Genomic DNA, 24,908 nt, shown 5'->3' on the forward strand with positions numbered 1-24,908 from the left:
ATATGAAATTTATTGTCAAATTGGTTTCCATACAACACCCAGTGCTCATCCCAACAGGTGCCCGCCTTAATGCTCATCACCTACTTTCCCCTCTCTCCCCCCATCAACCCTCAGTTTACTCTCAATTTTTAAGAGTCTCTTATGGTTTGCCTCCCTCCCTTTTTTTTCCCCCTTCCCCTCCCCCTTGGTCTTAAGTTTCTCAGGATCCACATAAGAGTGAAAACATATGGTATCTGTCTTTCTCCGTATGACTTATTGCACTTAGCATAACACTCTCCAGTTCCATCCACGTTGCTACAGAAGGCCAGATTTCATTCTTTCTCATTGCCAAGTAGTATTCCATTGTATATATAAATCACAACTTCTTTACCCATTCATCAGCTGATGGACATTTAGGCTCTTTCCATAATCTGGCTATTGTGGAAAGGGCTGCTAAAAACACTAGGGTACAAGTACCCCTATGAGATGATGTCATTTTAAATAAAGAAACTCTAAAGACTCAACCAAAAATGGTTAGATCTAATCAGTAAATTCAGTGAAGTTGCAGGATACAAAATTAACCAAAAAATCAATAGCATTTCTATATGCTAACAATGAATTTTCTGAAAAACGAAGAAATCGATCCCAGTTCCAACAGCATCAAACACAACAAAATCTTAGGAATAAACATAAGTAAAGAAGTGAAGGATGTCTATTCTGAAAAATACAACACACTAATGAAAGAAATCAAAGAAGAAAGAAAGAAATGGGAAAGTATGATATGTCCATGGATTGGAAGAATATTGCTAAAATGTCAAAAATACCAAAAGCCATCTAGATATTCAATGGAATCCCTATCAAGATGACACTGACATTTTTTACAGAAGTAGAAAAAACATTCCTAAAACCCAGATGGAGCCACAAAAGACCCCGAACACCTAAAGAAATCCTGAGAAAGAAGAAAAAAGCAGGAGGCATCACAGTTCCTACTTTCAATCTAGAATATAAATCTATGGTCGTCAAAACACTATGGTGCTGGCACAAACACAAAGAGACCAATGGAACAGAATCAGAAGCCCAGAAATAAATCCAAGCACATACAGTCAACTAATATTTGACAAGGGAACTAAGAATACTGAGTGGAGAACAGATAGAATGAAATTGGACCTATATTTTACACCACTCGTGAAAATTAATTCAAAATGGATTAGATACTTAAACTTAAGACTTGAAACCATGAAAGTCCTAGAAAAAAAATATAGGAGTAAAACTTCTTGACATGCATCTTGATAATGACTTTTTGGATGTGATGCTTAAAACACAGGCAACGAACAGAAAAATAAACAAGTGGGATGACATCCAACTAAAAACCTTCTGTACACCAAAGAACCCATCAAGAAAGTAAAAAAACAACCTATGGAATGAGAAAAGTATTTGCAAACCATGTATCTGACAAGGGGCTAAAATCCAAAATACACAAAGAAATCATACGGTTGGGATGAGCACTGGGAATTATATGTATGTGATGAAACACTCAATTCTACTTCTGAAACCAATATTACACTACATGTTAATTAATTAACTTGGATTTACATAAAATTTTTAAAAAAGACATCATATGACACAGTAGCAAAAAAAAGTAACCCAATTAAAAAATGGGTAAAGGACCTACCTGAACACACGCTTCTCCAAAGAATATACACAAAAGGCCAACTGGTACATGAAAAGATGCCTAACATCACGAGTCATTAGAAAAATGCAAATTAAAACCACAATGCAGTATCACCTTATGCCTGTTAGAACGGCCACCACTGATAAGGCCAGCAGTAACAGATGCTGGCATGGATGAGGAAAAGGACCCTTACGCACTGTTGGCAGGAATGTAAATTGGTGCAGCCTTCCCATACTATGGAAAACAGTATGGAGGATCCTCAAAACAAACAGACAAACAAAACAAACAAACAAAAAACAAAGAGCTATCATATGATCCAGTAATTCCACTTCTGGGAATACACCCAAAGGAAACAAAAACACTGACTCAGAAAGCTACCTGCACCTGCATGTTCACAGCAGCATTATTTACAGTAGCCAGACATGAAAACAAACTAAGGGTCCCTCAAGCAATCAATGGATAAAGAAGGAAGGGTGTGTATGTATACACATAATGGAATATTATTCGGCCATAGAAAAGGAAAACCTACCATTGGTAACAACATGGTTAAACCCTGAAAGCATTATGCTTTGTGAAATAAGTCAGAAAGAGAAAGACAAATATTGTACGGTCTCACTTATATGTGGAATCTAAACTATCACCACCGAACTCACAGAAAAAGAGATCAGACTTGTGGTTACCAGAAGCAGAGGAAAAGGAGAAAGGTGGTCAAAAGGTACAAGCCCCCGGTTGTAAAAATAAATAAGTTCTAGGGCTGTAATATACAACATAAGATGACGGTTAGCATTGCTACATAATATATAGGAAAACTGTTAAGAGCAAATCCTAACAGTTCTCATTATAAGGAAAAACCATTCCCAGTTTTTCTTTCTTTTCTTTTTATTGTATCTATAGGAGAAGATGGACGTTAGCTAAACCTATTGTGGTAATCACTGCACAATATATGTAAACCGAATCATCACGCCACACTGCTTAAACCTATACAGTGATGTTGTATCAATTATTTCTCAATGAAACCAGAAAAAAATTTACAAGAAACTAACAAAGCTTTTGCTAGACTTACATTGAAAGAAGCACCACTGGTTTGGACTGAGGAGACCAGGGATAATTCCTTTTAGAATGAAAAACAGTTGTAGGGTCCCAAACTTCTACAGGGAAGAATCAGGCTCAGAGTCTTACTCAGCTACGAGTATGGGCCACTCTTATGGGAAAAGAACAAGGATTCAGAAGTTAGAGGCAAGAGCCACAGAGAACCATTCCCAGGGCAAACTACTCTCAAAGCACGGGAGTATTTTTTTCCTTCGGGAACAATGAGGGCTGAGGAAACATGTCCCCCAAGATTTCAACATTGTTATGGATCAGTGACTGTTATCTACCTTTACTTTGCCCTTTTAAATGAGAGTTCCTCTGATGGTCCTTCTTGCTACGTCTCCTCGTTACAGTCTAGAAATGTGGCAGAGCAGTAACGTGTGCCCTTAGCTCACAGGTCTTCAAGTTCGAGAGGACCAAAATTCAAGGAGCCGCACCTGACAAAAATGTACCCCAGGGGTTGCATACATATCTAGACTTAACTAATTTTATTTATTTAGAGAGGGAGAGCAAGCATGCCGGTAGGGGAGAGGGGCAGAGGGAAAGAAAGCGAGAGAGAATCTTAAGCAGGCTCCACACTCAGCACGGAGCCCGACGTGGGGCTCAATCACACGACCGTCATATCATGACCCGAGGCGAACTCAGATGCTTAACCAACTGAGCCACTCAGCCGCCCCTGATTCATCAACTTAAAACAGCACTTCTTGACTCCCTGCTACGTATGATAAGGAAAATAACAAATAGGCAAAAAAAAAAAAAACAAGAGTCTCAAAAGGAATTCTAAGAAGCATTTACCTTGTTCATAAAGTAGCTTCATATTTGAATCTTTGCAGGCCACCAGATTGTTGAGCAACGCAATCACACTTTGCATGGTGTGACCCAGAATGTTCTCCTGATGTTCCTGCAATAGATCACAAATGTCATCATAACTATACAGAATTACAATTATACCACGATAGAGACAAATGATCGGGTGACCTCTGTCCCTTCATCCTTTGCATGAGGCTAAATGGTCAACTTTCTGCACCTGACGAAGCAGATCCTTCCGCATTGAGACACTCCCCCCATCCGCGTGTTCAGTTAGCTGGGAGGCAGCATGAGTCATTCAGAGCGCAGTGCGGCTGCATGTGGCCTCCAACCCAGGAGCGACAGCCACACGGCTGTCTCTGCTTCAGATGGGTGACGCAGGAGTCAGAGTGACCAGAAGTAACTACGTGGACCTGGGGAGACCGCACCTGAAAGTGACTGAGGTCACAAAATGAAACCACCAGGTCTTGGAGGGACAACACACGGCAGAGCGACCAGGAGACCCTTGATGGACACGTGGTTTCCAAGGCTTACGAGAACACCCACGCTGCATCTGGCTCCGAAGCTGCTGTGTCACCGGATGTGGGTCTCTCAGCAATGACAGCCCCTTGGCGTCATGCGCCTCGCCATCTGTGTCTTCGCTGGATGTAAGACAAGGGCTTTGCTTGCCAAATACCGATGCCCCCAAATTTCTAACTTTCTTTAGAAACACACACTGAAGAGTAAATGGTAACGTTTGAATGTTCCACTGACACGGGCTCAAGAAGATGAATAGGGAAGCGATGGTCCGCCACCAATTTCATCTAATTATTCGTACAGTGGGTTGCGAGGAAAGGGTGATTAATAGGCACAAGATGACACGACACGTTATTCATGATAAAGTAACTAACGATACATAGGAAACCTATTCTAGTCAAGAAAAGAGGAGCTAATAAATCTTTTCAGGTTTTTTTTTTTTTTTTTTTTTTGGTCCCATTCAGTAAAATAACACATTCCACTGCTTATTCAAAGACCAGCCTGTCAGCAAATATAGGTCCTTTTCACTGGAGATAAATCCATTGTTCCTTTGATCTACACATTTTTATGATTAAATGTATCTTTTCTACGATGCTCTTGGTAATATTTTTGCCTCTTTGTGAAGCCAGTACTTCAATTTTCCCTTGTGCTGATGGGGTGAGGCCGCTTGTCGATACAGGCATTTCCTTTAGTACAAAAACCCACTATCCAAACCTCCATGACCCCTGAACACTAAGAACCCAGGATTGTACCCTGGCCAACCAGGTTCTCGGACTCCTGCCCTGGAGTTTCCAGACTCCCTGCAGAATGAAGGCCTCTGCCAGCCACACTACTCAGCCTGCAGAGGGGCGTTAAGAGAAGGTGCGCTCTGATTATTAGCAGCCCCCACCAACCTTATCACTGGGGGTCCTCAGGACCAAATACTTGATGCAGGAAATAAAAAAGAGACCCATAATCCTGTAACCAGACTGAGAGAAATGGTTCCTTTTCTAGCCATTATTAAAAATGTTTTTTTATTTTTTTAATGTTTGTTTATTTTTGAGAAAGAGAGACAGAGAGAGAGAGTGAGAGGGGGAGGGGCAGAAAGAGAGGGAGACACAGAATCCGAAGCAGGCTCCAGGCTCCAAGCTGCCAGCACAGAGCCGGAGGCAGGGCTCGAACTCACAAACTACAAGACAATGACGTGAGCTGAAGTCGGACGCTTAACCAACTGAGCCATCCAAGTGCCCCAAAGCATTGTTGTTTTTAAGTTTCTTTGTTGTTGGTTTTCAAACAATTCATACACTGTGACCTTTGTTTAACATAAAGTGAGGGCTTTATGAAGAGTATAGTAGAGAATTCTATAGAGTTACTCTTCTCTCTTGCAGGTATATATGCTTCCTACATGGTGTGGGGGAGAAAAGAGCATGGGACAGAATCATTGTCCCTGCTCAAGATGATGCTGTGCTTCTCCAGGGGAACTAAGATAGCGATTGCTGTGGCCTAGATGATCATTTCCCCCAGAAAGAATTAAATACATGCAAAGAGCAGTTGAGAAGGTGTACATATGAATTAAACACACTTCCATTAACTTCTATCAAGCTGAGTTATTTCATTTCTCTTAGCAACGTTAATAAGATTTGTTCTTGCTGTTCACAACCATATTAGCCTACAGGGGATAAATTATCTATTAAAAAACATCATAGTTGCTTCTTAAAGTCAGAGTAGAGGATTTCTAAGAAGGGAGAAAACAGTAGTCTTGGGCACTTCGCAAGCCTCATGCAAAGAGAAAAGGGAAACTCGAGTTTGGTTCAAAGGCCACGGGCCAGAGTTGGAAGGGAGGGATGATCCCGATGGAAGACTGGGTCCCATTGGATGCTCCTCTAGGGCACCCCGTCCCCCAGCAAGCTATGCCTGAGCCCCAGGGTGAAAAGACCATAACGGAAGGCTAGGTAAAGACCTGATGTCTTTTTTTTTTTTTTCTTTAATTCCCATGGCTCATAATAAAGCAAGCAGTCTACACCACGGGCACCTCAACGCACGCCAGTAAAGCCCTCTAAGGAGAGACAGAGCAGGTTATGACTGTGGCACAAGAGGGCCTGTGGCACAGGGTCAGGGGCCCAGCCACCAGCGGCTTCGGCGCTGATCTTGGCCCAGGGTGGCAGACACCCATGTGGGCCTGAACATGGACAAAGCGTGGCTGACAGTTTTGCTGATGCGGCACTACGTGCCGGGGCCTGTATCCCAAGCATGTAACCTGCATTATCATCTCATTTAATCCTCACACATACACCCAAGTGGCTCCGGTTCTCCCCTTTTTACAGATAAGGACATGGAGGGTAGCGAGGGGAGGTGGGACTTGCCAAGAATCAGCCAGCTCTTCAGTGGCGAGGCTGGGATTCGGTCTGGGCGATGGCAGAAGCCATGCCCCTCATCACCACGCGGCATCGCCTGGGGACCACAGGAACGGGGGCAGCGGGGGGGGGGGGGGGGGGCGGGGGGGGGGGCGGGGGGGTTGGAGCCACCAGCCCGTCAGCACATCCCAGCTTAACCAATACCACCTGAGGAGCAACGGGGTGAGGTGGGAGGAACTTAAAGGGCCTGGAGTAGGAGGTGCAAAGAAGCAGCCAAGCACTGAATTGGGGAAGTACTGTAGTGCTGCCCTCCCTGTGCCGCCATCACTGGCACCTGCTGGCCTCATAAAAGCCCTCAGTATGCATCACGATGCTGTAAGACACACAACCCGGGAAGCGAGATGGAGGTGCTGGTCACAACTAAAGGAAAGGAAAGAATAAGCATATTACCCGAGAGACTGAAGATACATACTCGAGCCCCCCCATCCGCAGCACCATTGCTCAGACATAGCATTAGCCTCGGCTGCTGGGTAAGAAAGGCAGCCGAGCTCATCAGAGAAGCCATCACTGACGACCCACGCAGCCACGGAAGGCAATCCTACTGCATTTCAAGATCATGACGAAAACATTTAACTCCTTTATCCATAACCCATCAATAAGCACAGCTGACCTAATTTGTGTGCCTAATGGCATAGTGTATGGACATTTAATAAACAGAACACTTGAGAGCTCTAATAAAACACAGCATTTGCCAGTAGAGATAATTAGAATGGAAACAGCAAAATTCTGGTGTTTGGCAACATAGATGAAACAACTTCATTAAAATGTACAGCTTCAGCAAATGAAAGGCAGGGGAGCACTGGACCCTGAAGAATCAGCCTTCTCAAAACTAATTGCTTCAGTGCTTAAAGAGGACAGCTCTGAAATACCAAGGGCACAGCAAGGAAACACTACTGAAAAATGATCAGCCATCCCAAAGCAGTTTCACTGTAAACAGTGTTAGACTTCGTTCTAGTATCTGAGGGCGGAAACGGCACTAAAAGCCTTCAGATGGCCAGATTCAAAAGTTTGGCAGGGGTCTGAATAGTCAAGGCAGGAAATGCCTTTAGCGATGAAGAGTAACAGTGAACCACGGTCACTCTCTGCTGCCCTTGGTGTGGGGTCAGATCTCAAAAGACAGCAAACCGAAAGGCACCCACCAGTCCCGACGGAGGTTAGAAGCCAAGGGGAGGCTAGAAGGCAGAAGCACACACACAAGTGTTGTGAACATGGAATCTCTGATCTCCTGGAAATAAACACAGGACATGTCCTATTCAACACACAGTGAGATCATATTTCAGGGCAAACCCACACGTTGCACGGCAGGATGCTAGTCTGCGGTGCACAAGCCTGCACACAGTACAAAGGTGCAGCTCTAGGACAGAGTGGGGTGTCCACTCACTGTCCCTTTTACACCTTCTCCCACACGGCTGGGTTCCTAGACAGCTGGAGCCCACAGAAGGCTCTTCAGAGCGTCCCGATGTGACAACATCGTCCCGATGTATCTGAGGGGACGAGGACACTTTTGCAGATTGCTGATTTTTCACAAGGCTGTGCCACACACCGCTCAAACTCCATGGGATCTAAACTGAACTCATCCTGTCCTTTCTCCTCACACATCCTCCTTTTGTCTGCCCACCATGCAGCCAAAGATCCTGGAATTACCCAGGGGCCAACTGCCTCGCGAACCTCCCACATCCAATCAGCAATCAAGTCCCCCTGATTCTCCCCGGGGCCCCTCTAGCAGCTCTCCTCTGCCACAGGCGGTTGCCATCTTTGGCTGGGGCTGCCACGAGTCCCCTAGTGGAGACTCTACTTCCAGCCTCCTCTCCTCCACTGCAGACCAGGCTCCTCTTTCTCAAGTAGCAAGGCTCATCCCCATTCCTAGGGCTTAAAAGTGGGACCCGCAGGCCGAGGGAGCACATGGGAGTCCACCGTAGGCCCAAGGTGGAGGGCCATTGCTTCCCACCATCCAGATTGTCCAGAGCCCCAGGGGAATCAAAGGCCTGAAGGGAGGGGAGGCCACAAGATCCACGGGTGGCAGAAGCAAGGGCATTGTGGTTCCCGTGCTTTTGATCCCAGAGCAGCATCACGTTATGATTCTGGAAATATTCTCATGATTTCCTGAGCCAAATTCTGACCCCCGGGGGTAAGGAACAGGGAAGGGAACAAGCTGAAGGGGCACAAATTTAAGACTAATTTCACAGGGCGCCTGGGTGGCTCAGTTGGTTAAGCGTCCAACTCTTGATCTCAGTTCCAGGTCACGATCTCATGGTTCATGGGTTCGAGCCCCACATTGGGCCCTGTGCTACTTGGGATTCTCTGTCTCCCTCCCTCTCTCTGCCCCCCTCCTCTCTCTCTCAAAAGGGAAGAACACTAAAAAATAAAATGAATTTCACCCATTTACCTCATAAATGCATACAGGATTTCCTGGGAAGCAAGGCAAGGATATATGGACATCCAGAGTGGGAATGTTTGAGGCATGACGAAGTTGGGGCTGGGGTGACCATTACTGAGCATTTGCTGTGCCAGCTGCCAAACAGTCAAACAGCTCCTGGGCCCAGGGGTCAGGGCTGCTGGGGGCTTAGCAGGCTCTGAGGAAGCACTCTTTCCCATAGGTCGCCAGACACATTGGATGCTCTCACCCTAAAAGCCTGGAGGTACAGAACGAAGTCCCTTCTTTTATCTGGGTCATCATCTTTCTGATTCAAGACATGCGAGAAAAGAATTTAAATTTTTGAATCTGACTGACAGATACTGTCGAGGCCCTCAAGCAGCAGCAAATACAAGTTCTTATTAGCAATACATTCCAGCTGGCACAGAAAGGAGGCTGTGGACCAAATGGTACCATTTGCCAATCATATGCCGAGCTCAGCTGGAGAACTCCAGCCCTCGCTCCACGCCAACGGCCGAGTGCTGCGGGTGCCCCCCTGGCAGGTGAACTGTGCCACTTGGCTTGCTCAGCCCTCCTGCCCTTTCACACCATTTAAGCTTCTAGCAGCAAGCTCCCCTCCCCCCGGCTCCCGACAGGGCGCTACGCCTCAAGACAGGCACAGCGGGTCAGAACCAGTGCCGGCCGGGCCGGAGAGCCCTGGCAATGGAGACAGAGGGGAGCAGCGGGGACCAGCGTCCCCAGACGCGGGCTGCACCCCTCCCACGTGTCTGCCTGGGATGCCGATGGAGGGGCTGATCTGCCCCACAACACCCTGTGTGAGCTAAACACAGGCCCGAAGGGGACAAATGAGCAAATACAGGGGTGTGTCCAGACACACAAGTCCCTCTGCCTTCCCGTTACACCCCTGCCACTGCCCAAAATAATAATCACAATGTTAACAAAATAAGGCCTTGACAAACTACCGTCCCCTCTTAAAGACTCAGGCCAGGTGTCCTTGGCAGCAGCTGGGGGCCGTGGGGAAGGCGGTCCTTCCCGTTGGACAGCACGGTCATCGCCTTCCCGTGCCTGACTGCATCATAGCACCTACTGTATACATAATGGTTGGTTCCTTCATTCATTCCTCACCTGATCTCGAGCCCTTGGAGGGCAGAGCTGGGACTTTCGATCAAGTCCCCAGTGCCAGGAGCGGCGCCTGGTAAGCAGAGGCCTCTGGTGTATTAACGAAAAACCAATCTTGCTCCAAGTCGCTTGGGTCAATACAGCTGGGGAAGGGATAGATAGCTCATGAGAGTCTCCGTCAAGGAATGAACTTGTCACTGACCAGAAACTGCCTTCAATTAAATAACTGATAAATACTTATTGAGCAATAAAAATGACCGTCCTCCAGACGTTTAATAGGTACATACTCGCTTTTGGATATTTGCAATAAATGACAAATTCAGACCTTTTCCCTTTAACCAAAATACATCAAATCTCTCACGTGTGAAATAGTTGTCAAGGACTCACGAAGCATGTGCATCGGCATGGAAAATGTACACTCCACAATTCCTGACAGACGCAGACACGGTTTTAATGGGGCTCTCCGTTAAAAAGGATTGCTCACAAATAGAAAGAAGTGTCCCATTTTAAAGAAAGAAAATACTGCGTTCGGGGACTGGAAAGATCGATACATTCAATTATCACGAGACAGTTTTCAATTACGGCTGTCTTTTCCTGTGGGAGTTTGCCCACACTGGGGAGTTCACCAAGTGTGGTGCTCGCGGTTCCTATCTCAAAGGAGTACTGGCCACATGTGCCGGAGAAGACCGTGCTGGGAGCTGGCGACTTTATGTGAACCTAGGGTTTCAGAGAGCAGAGAGAGATGGCGCTAGGCAGAAAGGAAACCGGGCCGAGGAAAGTCAGAGCTCCTTGGCTTGCCCCAAACCAGCAGGCAAACCTGGAGTGAAGTGAGAATCAAAGTATCAGACTTTGGAAGAAGCTGAGAAAACTTTCTAGTTCAATCTTTTGATTTTTTTTTTTTTTTTTCCAACGTTTATTTATTTTTGGGACAGAGAGAGACAGAGCATGAACGGGCGAGGCGCAGAGAGAGAGGGAGACACAGAATCGGAAACAGGCTCCAGGCTCCGAGCCATCAGCCCAGAGCCCGACGCGGGGCTCGAACTCACGGACCGCGAGATCGTGACCTGGCTGAAGTCGGACGCTTAACCGACTGCGCCACCCAGGCGCCCCCAATCTTTTGATTTTAAAGATAAAACAACTGAGGCCCCAGAAGAGAAAAGAAGAGGAGAGGAGAGGAGAGAGGAGAGAGGAGAGAGGAGAGAGGAGAGGAGAGGAGAGGAGAGGAGAGGAGAGGAGAGGAGAGGAGAGGAGAGGAGAGGAGAGGAGAGGAGAGGAGAGGAGAGGAGAGGAGAGGAGAGGAGAGGAGAGAAGAGAAGAGAAGAGAAGAGAAGAGAAGAGAAGAGAAGAGAAGAGAAGAGAAGGAGCAGGAGAAGGTGTCTTCCTTCTCCACCACCTCACTCTGTCCTCACACTTCTAAAAATCACATCAGGGCATGCAGAGTCAAGTAGGCAGCTTTACAAACGTTGTTATTGTTTTGCAAACACTGGAGTAATAATATAGACACCGGTCCCTGGAGCTACAGATTCAGTTGACCTTAATTAACACCTCTCCACTAGGTCAGCAAGTGGTAGGTGGGCTATTCCTGAGGACATGATGCCTACTGACCCCCCCCCACCCCAAAAGCACACACTGTCTGGATCCCATTGGGTTTTTCAACCAGTTTTTGTTACACAGGGCTGCCTCTAAAGTGGCAGTGAGAGCCTAGCCATCTCACGGTCTGAGTTGAAATTTTAAACAAGGAGCACCGTTTTCCAATAAGTTATTCTGAGCCAGGAACAAATCAGACATCAGGGAAACTGCAAACACACACACTGGATGTTTACCAACCAGCAGCACAACGCGGCCCGGATCTTTGTCACTCATGCTGGAATTTGGTGCACTTGGTATTTTAGGCATGATCACACTTCTGTTCTCAATCTCCATTAACAGAGGGCAATCAGCTTTCCTTTTCTTAGACTCTACTTAGATAGTAACAGTTATATTTGTATAATCACTTTGGAACATTCAATATGCTCATTTTTGGCTGCACAATGATAGAAAATATACGATCCTGGAGAATAAATTGGTTGTGACGGGATAAAAATCATCTGAGGAATTTTTCATCTATTAGATAATACAAAATGCCAGCAAAGACCCAACATAATAACTAGAACTTGAAGACACTCTAATAAATGCATAAACTGGGTAAAAACATAGAAGTGTTAACGTGGATCGTGCTGGACAACCATGGGCAGGGTCAAGGGGTCTTGTGTTGGAAAAAGGTTTGAGAGAAGGGATCAAGAAACACACAGACGCCGAGTAGAGACCAGGGTATATCTTAAAAACACAAGAAGAATAAGGAGATTCCACAGGAGTAAGGAGACTGACCAACTTGACCAAGAAAGAATGTGACCATATATTGTCTGGTCTCATTTCTGAAACCTAGAAGGGGACTGTGGACTATGGAGAGCTCAAATTAATTTCTTAGGTCAAGCCAGGCTGGGCATCTCCTAAGGACCTTGAGATGTCAGCTGAAACCTGATCCCCCTCTTTAACATCTATTCTGGGACAAATCCCTATGGGAGTCTTGGCTGTCTGCTGGACAATCAAGGCTCTATTCATGCAGTGCCCATCTGCTCACACCCACTGCTTCTGGATGAAAGCAACAGTCCCAACAGTGCCTGGGAAGTGCCTTGAGCTTAGGCTGAAGGAGAAGGGAGGAGAGGAAAGGGAAGGATACAGGGTTTTCATATTTTTAATTCTTGTACCCCAATAAACGGGCTTCAGCTTTAAGAAATTACATATCGAGATGGCGTCATTAAGTTTTCTTCATGCAGGTCAGAGAGAAAACCAGTAATCAGAATGAGTGCTAAGAATGAAGAGAGGGACAAAGGTTAGAAGGGAGAGAGACTGGAGAGGATGGGAAGGAAGAAAGGAGGGACTAATGGATTTCCTCAAGACGGAAAAGCGAGCCCAGAAAAGACAAGCTCAGGGTGCAACCCCAAGTCTACAGGTGCTAAAACGAAAAGTCTCTGCATCACAAAGCAGCAGGTCACCTGAATTAGGAACAAAAAGTCAGCCGACACAGTACATGTCCGGCCACTGGGTGCCTCCAAATAAAAGCTGACCAACATTTCATCGGGAGCTGCACAGAGACAACTGCTCAGGTCACTGCCTTTAGCACCGCCTGGCGTCAGCCTGGTGACACATGCCATTCTCAACAGACAAGGAGCAGAGGAGCAACTGATTCTCTTTAATGCCCAGCACTTCAAGCTTTTTCTCAATTCATGGAGCACACGGGCTGGGATCATTTTCTTGCTACCACATTCTCACCTGGCCACCCCGCTGTGAGTTTACAGAGAAGTGGTGTCACAGCCCCTTCTGCATGTGAATTCTGATGAGCTGCAAATGAAAATATGTGTGGTCCCCTCGGCACACTGATTGACACGCGTCCTCCCTTCTGCTGGCGTGCATGACAATGGATGGGCACAGGCAGGTGAATGCTGGTGAGTCTGAGTCAGAGAAGGAGTGCTGATCTTTAGAAGATGCCCCTGAGCTTCTGTGACGTGCATATACCATCCATAGAAGACTGGAGTTTGTCACCAATCTTAAAATCTCCTCTCTCAGGGCATGAGTAACACAGTAAACAACCAAAACAAACACACAGGTTTACACACACAAAAACCTACAGTGGAAGCTGTTGGGTACAGTCATCATAAAGACGTGACTGCCGGTTGACCCCGGTGACCGAAGGCTCCTCACCCTTGCCCTGTCCTTGGAATGTGGGTTCTGCTCGCCTTTCCCGCTCCCAGAGGCTGCTCCAAGGACACAGCCTTGAGATGGCGATGGGCTGCGAACACCTGAGCGGCCAACATGGCCGCACCCAGTTAGGGCCTCTTTCTAAACAAACTTCTAAGGTTTGGCAGGTGGCTGCACAGATCCAGTCTTGCTGCTGCCCGCCCAGGACAAGCTTTGTCCGTACGTGGGTTCCCTCTGCTTACTGAACTGCCACCTACCGAGCTGGAGTGGCCGGCCTCCTCCTTCACCTCTCCCTGCCCTTCCAGTACCAGGGTCAGTTTCAGATTTCACCCAGGAAGCTCCCTAGAGAGTTGTGAACCAAATGCAGGAGAAACAACCAACAGAACTTCAACCATGTCATCATGCTCTGAAGTGCCACAGAACGTAGGCTCCACCAGAACGACTCCAACAGCAACGACTCTGAGCATACAAGTCACTGTCACCAGATCCACCAAGGGCAGGGGAAGAGGCCAAAACCTCAGACAGCTAGAAATGTCCTTTCAATCCATACAGAGGACAGGGAGCCCTTCCCCTCTTGTCCAGGGGGATGGAGCACCCGGCTCATCATTTCGCGTCAGCTGCCCCATGCAGGTGCAAATGCCGGGAGCTCCACTGGAAGCAAGCAGAAGGGAAAGCCCTGCCCCTGACACGTGCACAAGTGGGCAACCTTGTGACCTGCTGGAGGCCCACCTCCAAGGTCCCCTTCTGCTCCAACATCCTTTCATGCTAAACCCAAGGCTGTATCTTCCAGCAATGGAGAGAATAAAATGGAATAAGCATTGCTAAGAGTTATTTAAAATGAAGCCAGGAGGACATCGAGAAAGTGGGGCTCATACACATCTTCTTTCTCAAACTCTCAGATTTTTTTTTTTTTAGTTGAACTCAGGTAAAAGTCAGGGCATCTACTTATGTTATAATGCACATAGGTGGATTTCCTGTATAACATCAGCCCAGCTACCAATCACATACAGATTAACATAACTGTAGATATACCAGCACCAATGCATCTTTTCTTCAAAACAACTTATGGAAATCTTCTCTTTCCTTTTAAAACCTCCAACCTCCTCTGTCTCCCCAGAGCACGTTTTCTGTTTCAAAGCTGTATCTCCCGGATTGCAATCTCTAAGACTCCAAATGTAAGTGCACAGTTTATTTCATAGCTTGAAGTTTTGTCTTTGTTTGATACTTCTCAAATGTTTATTTGAAAGCAAGGTAAATAATATCAAATTATGTCAAGTATCAAATGTCTATGCTTTACTGGAGTCAAACAAGACAGTTCTGCACAGTCTCAAATATTTACTTGCGGATTATAGCAAAGATCACTCCAATATAAGTTTTAGCACAAGACAGGCATCCCTCATCCATGCCTTCCCAATGTGCATCTAACCAATAGGTTGTGGGGTGAAACAATGTCCTCAGAGTCCTGCTTTCTTCAGCCCCCTAAAAGAATCCTAAATACTAGAAACCACCCCAGTTACCAGAAGTCCAACGTCATCACATAAATATTGGAAGGCGGGGAGAAGAGGTATCATTACAACTTTTTAATTTTTTTTTAATCAATATCCACATTAGTTAGCATATAGTGCAACAATGATTTCAGGAGATTCCTTAGTGCCCCTTACCCATTTAGCCCATTCCCCCTTCCCATAACCCCTCCAGTAATCCTCTGTTTGTTCTCTGTATTTATGAGTCTCTTCTGTTTTGTCCCCCTCCCTGTTTTTATATTATTTTTGTTTCCCTTCCCTTATGTTTATCTGTTTTGTTTCTTAAAGTCCTCATGTGAGTGAAGTCATATGATGTTTGTCTTTCTCTAATTTCACCGAACATAATACCCTCCAGTTCCGTCCACGTAGTTGCAAATGACAAGATTTCATCCTTTTCGATTGCCAAGTAATACCCCATTGTATGTATATACCACACCTTCTTTGTCCATTCATCCATCGATGGACATTTGGGCTCTTTCCATACTTTGGCTATCGTGGATAGTGCTGCTATCAATACGGGGGTGCATACAGTCTTTTTAATTACAGGTTTAACAACATAGAAAACAGAACTGACTTGGACAGAATGAATGCGAGCTCCCATATTTAAAAACAAAAAGAGGTTTTAATGTGAATTTGTATACATTTGAAAATACACGCAAACACCCACGTACACAAACACATCTGGAAATCTTTACAAATACGGGAACAATTTGTTGATTATTCGTTACTTGGGGTGGTCTTCCCCGTTGATGTCCTCCTGCGTTACAGAAAACAGCCTACCCTATTTTGGAGGTACGACCCGAATCGTCTCCCCTGTAGTCATTTAAACGCCATCCCTTCACCGAGCTGCCCTGAACACCAGCCGCGCCAGGCCCGCCCTAGACGCCGATGCCACGTCGCGCTCCAGCAGGCACCTGCCGTCACGGGGCTTCCCACCCACTTCCCACGCAGCAGGCGCGCGGGGAGACAGACGAGGCCCAGGGGAGTACCGCCCGCCGATCAAGTCAAGCCGTGCTCCCGCACACCAGGGAGCGGGGCGCTGCTGAGCTGGCGAGACCAGGAAAGATTGTAGGCAGGGCAGGGGAATGGGGCCAGCCAGGGAGAACCAGCAGGCTTGGAAGGGTCTAGGACCCGAGGAAGGACGCAAACCCAGGGACCCGGGAACCCGAGGTTAAGAGAAATGGGACATTACAAAGGCACGCTGAGGCTGACTACTCTAAATACGTGGATGACACCTGCAGAATGCATACTAAATCTCGGCTGATGATAAGTGACTAGGTTAGTCATTTCTCTTGGATTCACTGGAATTAAACACAAACTAGATATACTCCAACTTAAAAAACAACAACAACAGCAGCAACTAGAAATACGCCGTGGCTGTTCCAGACAGACATCGGTTACAGGGCCACGGCACGGACTGGGCTGGGCGACTGGACATCACCCTCCTGGTTAGCTCCACAGGGCCTGCGGCCTGCTGGCTTCTCTGAACTCCTCACCTCACCTGGGACCCGTCTTCATGACCTCACCTTAGCAACTTGCTGGTACTCAGGCCCGTGGCACGGACCTCACACTGAACCCGAAGTAACCAGAGTCTACCTCTGGCTGGAAAGGCCAGCACCCTCTCCTTTGTGACATCATGCAGAGGGCACAATATTTTCTAGAGATGTGTCAGATGTATGGATTCTTACCTACCCCTACCTATGAAGTTCTACCACCTGTGAAGAGCTCATACCGTTACTGATTCGGTTACCATCTACAGCTAGGATTTAGCTGTGGAAGAGCCCGAGGCTCAATCGTTTCCCCCTTGTCGGGGCATCTACTGGTTCCGGATGAGGCAATGTGAAGATACTCGAAGCCAGAGGATAACCAGAGCAATTCTTAAAACTCCTCAGAACCTCTGCACTTGAGGGACATTCATCAGCGAGTCGCAGTTTTGTTTTCAACTCCAGAATCAAACTTCTTTTGCATGAAAGCTCTTAGATAATGACACTTATGACTTTTAAGAGATCAGGTTAGGAAGAGAATACAAGAGACTCTGGATGTGAGACGCCGATGTCAAACAGCAAAAATGAAAGAACAGCATATCATTAGCTGTTTTTGTTTTTTTAATGGAACTCACAGGCCTCCATGCGCTCCCCACGAACGCCTCAGAGCCTCCATGTGGCTGGAAACCTAAATGAAGTCTCGGAGAAGATAATGGAGCTTTAATGATGGAAATAGTAAGAAAATTAAATCTAATCATGTTCCATTAAGCATGCTCTTAGCTCCCATTTTTACTAAATTATTTTAGTATGATTTTGCCTCTGTCTATTGAAATAACCTTTTATGGCCATTTGATTTGCAAGCACAAATAAGTCTCATTTATTTTCCACTATGAAACCCTGTGGGGTTTATAAGAAGAAATGGATCATCTAAAATCTTACCCCCTGGGGCACCTGGGTGGCTCAGTCGGTTGGGCATCCGACTTCGGCTCGGGTGATGGTCTCGCGGTCCATGAGTTCAAGCCCCACATCGGGATCAGTGCTGACAGCTCAGAGCCTGAAGCTTGTTTCAGATTCTGTGTCTCCCTCTCTCTCTCTCTCTGCCCCTCCCCCACTCACACTCTGTCTGTAAGAAATGAATAAAACCTTAAAAAAAATTTTTTTTTTTAATCTTACCCCCTCCACACTCAGGAAGTGACCAGGGAGATGAGTACTTTGAGATTTTATATATATTATCTGTGAGGAGAGCATTACACTAGGATTAGGATCTCATTCAGCAATATCGTATCACCTGCTAGAGAGACCATCTTCAACCAGCCACAGCTTACATACCAGCCTTGAAGGGGAGCCACAATCGTCCCCACTTCCTGTGCTGGTGGTCACCTCACCTCCTCTGACCTTAGTCCTCATGCTCGTCCTCCTCCCCCTCCCACTCTTTGATGGACTTTTATCTTGTTTGGAGTGCTTTGTTACTACTGGCCGGAACCGCTGGAGCGTTTGCTTCCAGGAGATGCTCCTACATGGCCACTTAGGTATGAGTTCTAGAATACACAGCAGCGAGTTGTAAGCAATCATGCAGTCAGCCCAGGGGCACACAGACATGGAACACAGCGAAGGACGGTGGGGGTGGCTGTTCACTCTGGGCTCTGCAGAGAACAGAATCACCTGTCAGAATACTGCAGGTGTGGTTTTAAATATTCTTTCCAAAGCACGTTTACTTCCAACATGTGTAATGATGAAAAAGCTAAGTATAACTGGAATCACAACTTGCTAAATAGAGGGGTCTCTGGTTCAAATCTTGATCACGTCTGTCAAGAATTAGAGGATTTAGGGGATGCCTGGGTGGCTCCATCAGTTAAGTATCTGACTTCAGCTCAGGTCATGATCTCGTGGTTCGTGAGGTTGAGCCCCACATCGGGATCTGGGCTGACAGCTCAGAGCCGGGAGCCTGTTTCGGATTCTGTGTCCCCCACTCTCTCTGCCCCTCCCCTGCTCACTCTGTCTCTCTTTGTCTCTCAAAAATAAATAAATGCGAAAAAATAAAAAAAAAAGAATTAGAGGATTTAGGAGGAAAAATTCGCATTCAGCAGGAATGACAACTATGGGAAAAGAGGCTGCAAAAACGCCACCCAAGGACCGGACAGGAGTCCAAACCCATTGTTTATTCTAATTCTATTTTAAGGACTGAAAAGAAGATCAAAAAACATGGCAAAGAACAAATTTATTAAACAAATTTCAACTATAGACCATAAAGTTAAATAAGGATGTAATAATTATTGACATCTGGACCCAGTATTAGAAGAATTCCCAAACCAGGAGAAGGAGAAATACACAGAAACGCACTAATAATGGGGCACTATATTCACTTCCCTCAATCTGAGACAGATTAAGGAAAAAATCAGTAAGGTATATCTTTTACATATATGATATACCTTATAGATACAGAGCTTACAGATATATCCCAAATTCTGAACCCTACAGAGAATAAGAGAACAGTTTTCAAATGTTGAGAGAATTCAAGAAATGTACCACAGCATATACAAAGAAACATCAATAAATCTCCCCCAAATAGAAATTTATTCATTGGACTAATACTATAAATATGAAAAACCAAACAAGTTTTTATTAAGTGCAATTTTAAAATTCTTGAGGGAAATACAAATCAAAATTGAAAATGTTTACAAAAATAAAGATAATGAAAACGTTACATATTAGGATGCAGGAGACACTGCTAAAGCAGTTCGTAAAATAAAAACATATAGCATTAAACACCACAATAAAAATGCTAAAATACAGGAAGTATTCAATTTTTAAAAGCTACAAAAAGATGAAGCTAGTGAAAGCAAGCAACAGGATGAAATTTAAAAAGCTAAAAGAAGAATTTAATCAATTAGAAGATTTTTGCCTCTACTAAGATATATTAAGTCACAAAGGCCAATGCTGCCTTAGAATAACCAGAAAACTCCAGATAAATTATAAAATCATATTTGTAGAGACATCAGAGAGCTGTGGAAGCACCAAGAAGGAGGTAAACTAAAATTCTAGAAAGTAGAGAAATTTTCCAAGGTCAACTGATAATTCCATTTCTTCCTCCAGGGTCATCTGGATGACCTCAGTACATACAGGAGGCTCCAATGTGAGAAACTTCTCAAAGGTTTTAACACTCAGATGGGGCTGGAAGGATGAACAGGAAATTTAAGAGGCTTCATACCAAAGCAGCATCCCTCAAACATTTGATGGGTGCTACAGGAGGTTGATAAGATGAACAGAAAATCTGTAAAAGGTGGAGTAGAATCTCCCACAGTTGGCAGTACCTAAGAAATAATAACCATTCAGTCACCATATGTCTTTTGATTGGAGCATTTAGTCCATTTACATTTAAAGTAATTTTTGAAAGGTATGACCTTACTTCCATTTTGCTCCTTGTTTCCTGGTTGTTTTCGTAGTACCTCTCTGTTCCTTTCTTCTTCTCTTGCTCTCTTCCCTTATGGTTTGATGACTTTCTTCAGTATTATGCTTAGATTCTTTCATCTTTTTGGTATGGATACCACTAGGCTCAGATATAACATCTTGTGCATATAGCAGTCTACATTAGGTTGATGGGTGCTTAAGTTGAAACCTATTCTAAAAGCACTGAATTTTTACATCCACTCCCTATTTTTTTAAGTTTATTTATTTTGAGATGTTCGTGGGAGGGTCAGGGAGGGAGGGATAGAGAATCCCAAGCAAGTTCCTTGCTGTCAGTGCAGAGCAGATGTGGGGCTCAATCTCACGAACTGTGAGATCATGACCTGAACCAAAATCAAGAGTCTGGACGTTCAACCTACTGAGCCACCCAGGCACCCCTCTCCCACTTCCCATTTTACGTACACGGTGTGATAATTTACATCCTTTTATTTTGTGAATCCCTTGACTGATTTTTGTAAACATAACTGATTTTACTGCTTTTGTGCTTTAACCTCCATAGTGGTTAATCTATGCAATTTTATAGATGCACAATTAATCTACAACTTTTATTATATGTTTGCATTTATCTGTGAAATTCTTCTCTTTCATAATCTTTTTTTTTTTTTTTTACTCCTAATTATAGAATTTCTTTCCACTCAAATGTTTCTTGTAAGTTTGGTTTAGTGGTGATGAACTCCTTTGTTTGTCTAGGAAACTCTTTCTCTCTCCTTCTAGTGTGTACCTTGCTGGGTAGGGTATCCTTGCTTGTAGGTTTTTACTTTCAGTACTTTGCATATGGCATGCCACCTCCTCTGGCCTGCAAAGTTCCCACTGAAAAATCAGCTAACATACTTAAGGGGTTTCCCTTGTATGCAATGGTTTTCTTCTCTCTTCCTGCTTTTAGAATGTCTTCATCGCTAGTTTTTGCCTTTTAATTATTATGTGACTTTGTGTGGACCTCCTTGAGTTGATTTTGTTGTCAGGGGTGGGGGGGGGGGAGGGAATCTCTGTGTCTCCTGGATCTGATTTCTGTTTCCTTACCCAGATGAGGGAAATTTTCAGCTAATATTTCTTCAAATAAATTTTCTGCCCCCATCTGTCTCTTTTCAATGAGATCCCTGCAATGCAAGTGTTATTATGCGTGATGATATCACCAAGTTCCCTTAATCTATTCTCCTTTTTTGTTACTCTTTTTTCTTTTTGCTGTTCAGTTTGGTTGCTTTCCATTACTCTGTCTTCCAGCTCACTGCTGTGTTCTTCTGTATCCTCTATTCCACTACTGATTCTCTCTAGTGTATTTCTTTTATTTTGGTCACCGAGTTCTTCATCTCCAACTGGTTCTTTTTTATATTTTCTATCTCTTTGTTGAAAGTCTCAATGAGATCCTCCACTGTTTTCTCAAGTCCAATGAGTATCTTTGGAACTATGACTTGGAATTCTCTAGTAGGCATATTGCTTATTTCATTTCAGGCTTTCGCTGCGGTTTTGTTCTCTTCTTTCATTTGGAACATACTCCTCTGCCCCCTCCTTTAGTCTAACTCTCCATGTTTGTTATTGTTATTAGGAAGGTCAGCTCTGCCTCCTCATCTTGAAAGTAGTGGCCTTATGAAGAAGCGGCCCTTGGTGCTCTGTCACAGAATGCCCTCTGCTCACCAGAATCAGGTATTCTAGGGATGTCTCCTTAGAGAGACTGCATGCACCTTACTTCCGTGGCTGAGCTGTGTTTGTCTTCAGTCCAGTCAGCTGCAATGACCCACTCTGCCTGCTTTGGGTGCACTGGGCAGGGTTTGGTCCCGGTGCTATTAAGGGGCCTGTCTGGAACCTTGGGGCCCAGACTTGCAGTTGGGTGGGAGAGGCACTCAAAACAGACACCCTCAGTCCATCTGCTGGGGCTGCAGGTGCACGGAGTTGCAGGGTGCGCTCCCTGCACTGTACCGAAAGGCTTTAATTCATCTACAACAAAGGAGGTAACGTGTACAATGAGGAAAACACGTACCTCCAACAAATGGTGTTGGCAGAACTAGACAGCTACATGCAAAAGAATGAAACTGGACCACTGTCTTACAGCACACACAAAAATAAACTCAAGATGAAGACTTAAATGTGAGACATGACCATAAAACTCCTAGAAGGAAACATAGCCAGTAATTGCTTTGACATCAGCCTTAGCAACATTTTTCTAGATGTGTCTTCTGAGGCAAGGGAAACAAAAGTGAAAATAAGGTATTAAAAATGCACCAAATAAAAAGTTTTACATAGCAAGGGAAACCATCAAAAAAAAAAAATATCAAAGAAGGTAACCTACTGAATGGGAGAAGATACTTGTGATGATATATCCAATGAGTGGTTAATATCCAAACCATTAAAAAAAAACATCAAAAATTTTTCATTTTAAAAAATGGGCAGAAGACCTGAACAGACATTTTTCCAAAGAGGACATACACATGGAGGGCAGACAAACGAAGAGATGCTCGACATCACTCATCATCAGGGAAATGCAAATCAAAACCACGATAAGCTACTGCCTCACATATGTCAGAATGGCTAAATCAAAAAGACAAGAAATAGCAAGTGTTGAGAAGGACGTAGAGAAAAAGAAAGCCTCATGCACTGGTGGCAGGAATGCAAATTGGTGCAGCCATTATAGAAAACAGTATGAAGGTTCCTCAAAAAATTAAAAATTGAATTACCATATGATCCACTAATTCCAGTACTGGGAATGTACCCAGAGGAAACAAACAAACAATTCAAAAGATATGTGCACCCCTATGTTTACTGCAGCATTATTTACAATAGCCAAGATATGAAAGCAACCCAAATATCTATCTACAGATGAGTGAATAAAGAAAATATGGTACATTCCACATACAAGTGAAATTATATGGTATTTCTCTTTCTCTGACTTATTTCATTTAGTATAATACTCTCTGGCTCCATCCACATTATTGAAAATGGCAAGATTTCATTCTTTCTTATGGCTGAGTAATATTCCATTGTGTGTGTGTGTGTGTGTGTGCGCGCGCGCGCATGTGCGCATGTGTATACACACACCACTTCTTTATCCATTCATTAGTTGGTGGACACTTGGGCTGTTTCCACACTTTGGCTACTGTAGATAATGCTGCTATAAATATCAGAATACTTGTATGTCTTTGAATTAGTACTCTTTTGTGCTCTTTGGGAAAATACCTAGTAAATCAACTGCTGGATTATAGGGTAGGTTGTTTTTTTTGTTTTTTTTTTTTTTTTTTTTTTTTGCTTTATAAGGAATCTCCATACTGTTTTCCAGAGTGGCTGCCCCAGTTTGCATTCCCACCAATAGTGTGAGAGGGTTCCCCTTTCTCCACATCCTCGCGAACACCTGTGATTTCTTGTGTTGTTTATTTTAGCCATTCTGACAGGTATGAGGTGATATCTCATTGTAGTTTGGGTTTTTACGTGTAACTTAAGCAACAAAATAAATGAGCAAGGGGGGAATAAAAAGAAATAGAGAGGCAAACCAAAAAACAGACTCTTAACTATGGAGAACAAAATGATGGTTCCCAGAGGGGAGGGCGGTGAGGGGATGGGTGAGAAAGATGGTCGGGATTAAGGAGGCACTTCCTGTGATGAGCACCAGGTACTGTATGGAAGTGTTGAATCACTGCACTGTACGCTTTGACCTAATATTCCACAGTATGTTAACTACCTGGAATTTAAATAACAACTTAAGAATTGGCAGTATTTCTGAAAATGGGTATGAAGACAGAGATAAAACAGAAGACCAGGTGAATATCTATTTAAAGGATATTTAGAGCCAATCCCCTCCCTGACTCGGCTCAGTGGATGGCAGCCATGTCTATACATTCCCAAGCAGATGTCTGAGGTTTTATTCTTTAGAGAGCTCTCTGAACTGCAGGATACCAGGCACATACCTTTACCCTGGCCCTAACCCTACATCTTAAAAAAAAAAAAAAAAAAAGATGTGGTATACATATACAATGGAGTATTACTCACCCATGGCAGGGAGGGGGAAGAAATCCTGCTATTTGCAAAAACATGGATGGAGCCAGTTTTATGGTAAGCAAAGTAAGTCAGAGAAAGACAAATACCATATGATTTCACTCATATGTGGAATTTAACAACAAAGGAGCAAAGGGGGAAAAAAAGAGAGGAGCAAACCAAGAAACAGACTCTTAACTATAGAGAACACACTGATGGTTGCCAGAGGGGAAGGGGGTAGGCAGATGGGTGAAATAGGTGACGGGGATTAAGGAGGGCACTTGTCATGATGAGCACTGGGCTGTCTGTAAGTGCTCTCTGTTTTTTAATGTTTGTTTATTTTTGAGAGAGAAAGAGAGACAGAGCATGAGTGGGGGAGGGACACACAGAATCCAAAGCAGGCTCCAGGCTCCCAGCTGTCAGCACAGAGCCCGATGTGGGGCTCCAACTCATGAACCTCGAGATCATGACCTGAGCCAAAGTGACGCTTAACCAACTGAGTACCCAGGCGCCCTGTATGTAAGTGTTGATTCACTACATTGTACAACTGAAACTAATATTACACTGTTAACTGGAATTTAAATAAAAACTTTAAAAAAAAAAAAGCACATTTATCTTGCTAAGCAACTGAGTAATGTGTAAAATTTTTGAATCACTATATTGCATACCTGAAGCTAATATAACGCTGTGTATTAATTACATTTCAATTTAAAAGTACATTTGAAGAAAGAAAGAAAAGAAAAGAAAAGAAAAGAAAAGAAAAGAAAAGAAAAGAAAAGAAAAGAGGAA

The 24,908-nt window shown here is 44.4% G+C and overlaps 1 protein-coding gene across 7 annotated transcripts in view; it reads right to left on the reverse strand.

Moving 5' to 3' along the window:
* The window catches only part of ULK4 (unc-51 like kinase 4), a 583,293-nt gene that overhangs the window by 243,773 nt on the left and 314,612 nt on the right, over window positions 1-24,908 (reverse strand). For all 7 annotated transcript variants that reach the window (XM_086720525.1, XM_086720521.1, XM_086720524.1 and 4 more), the window contains one exon: window positions 3,536-3,641. In XM_086720525.1, the coding sequence (XP_086576651.1) occupies window positions 3,536-3,641 (106 nt within the window). The remainder of the gene's footprint in view (window positions 1-3,535; window positions 3,642-24,908) is intronic.

Source organism: Puma concolor, chromosome C2 (assembly GCF_028749965.1).
Source record: "Puma concolor isolate L17-30 chromosome C2, mPumCon1.1.hap2, whole genome shotgun sequence".
In the NCBI taxonomy this organism is placed as follows: Eukaryota; Metazoa; Chordata; class Mammalia; order Carnivora; family Felidae; genus Puma; species Puma concolor.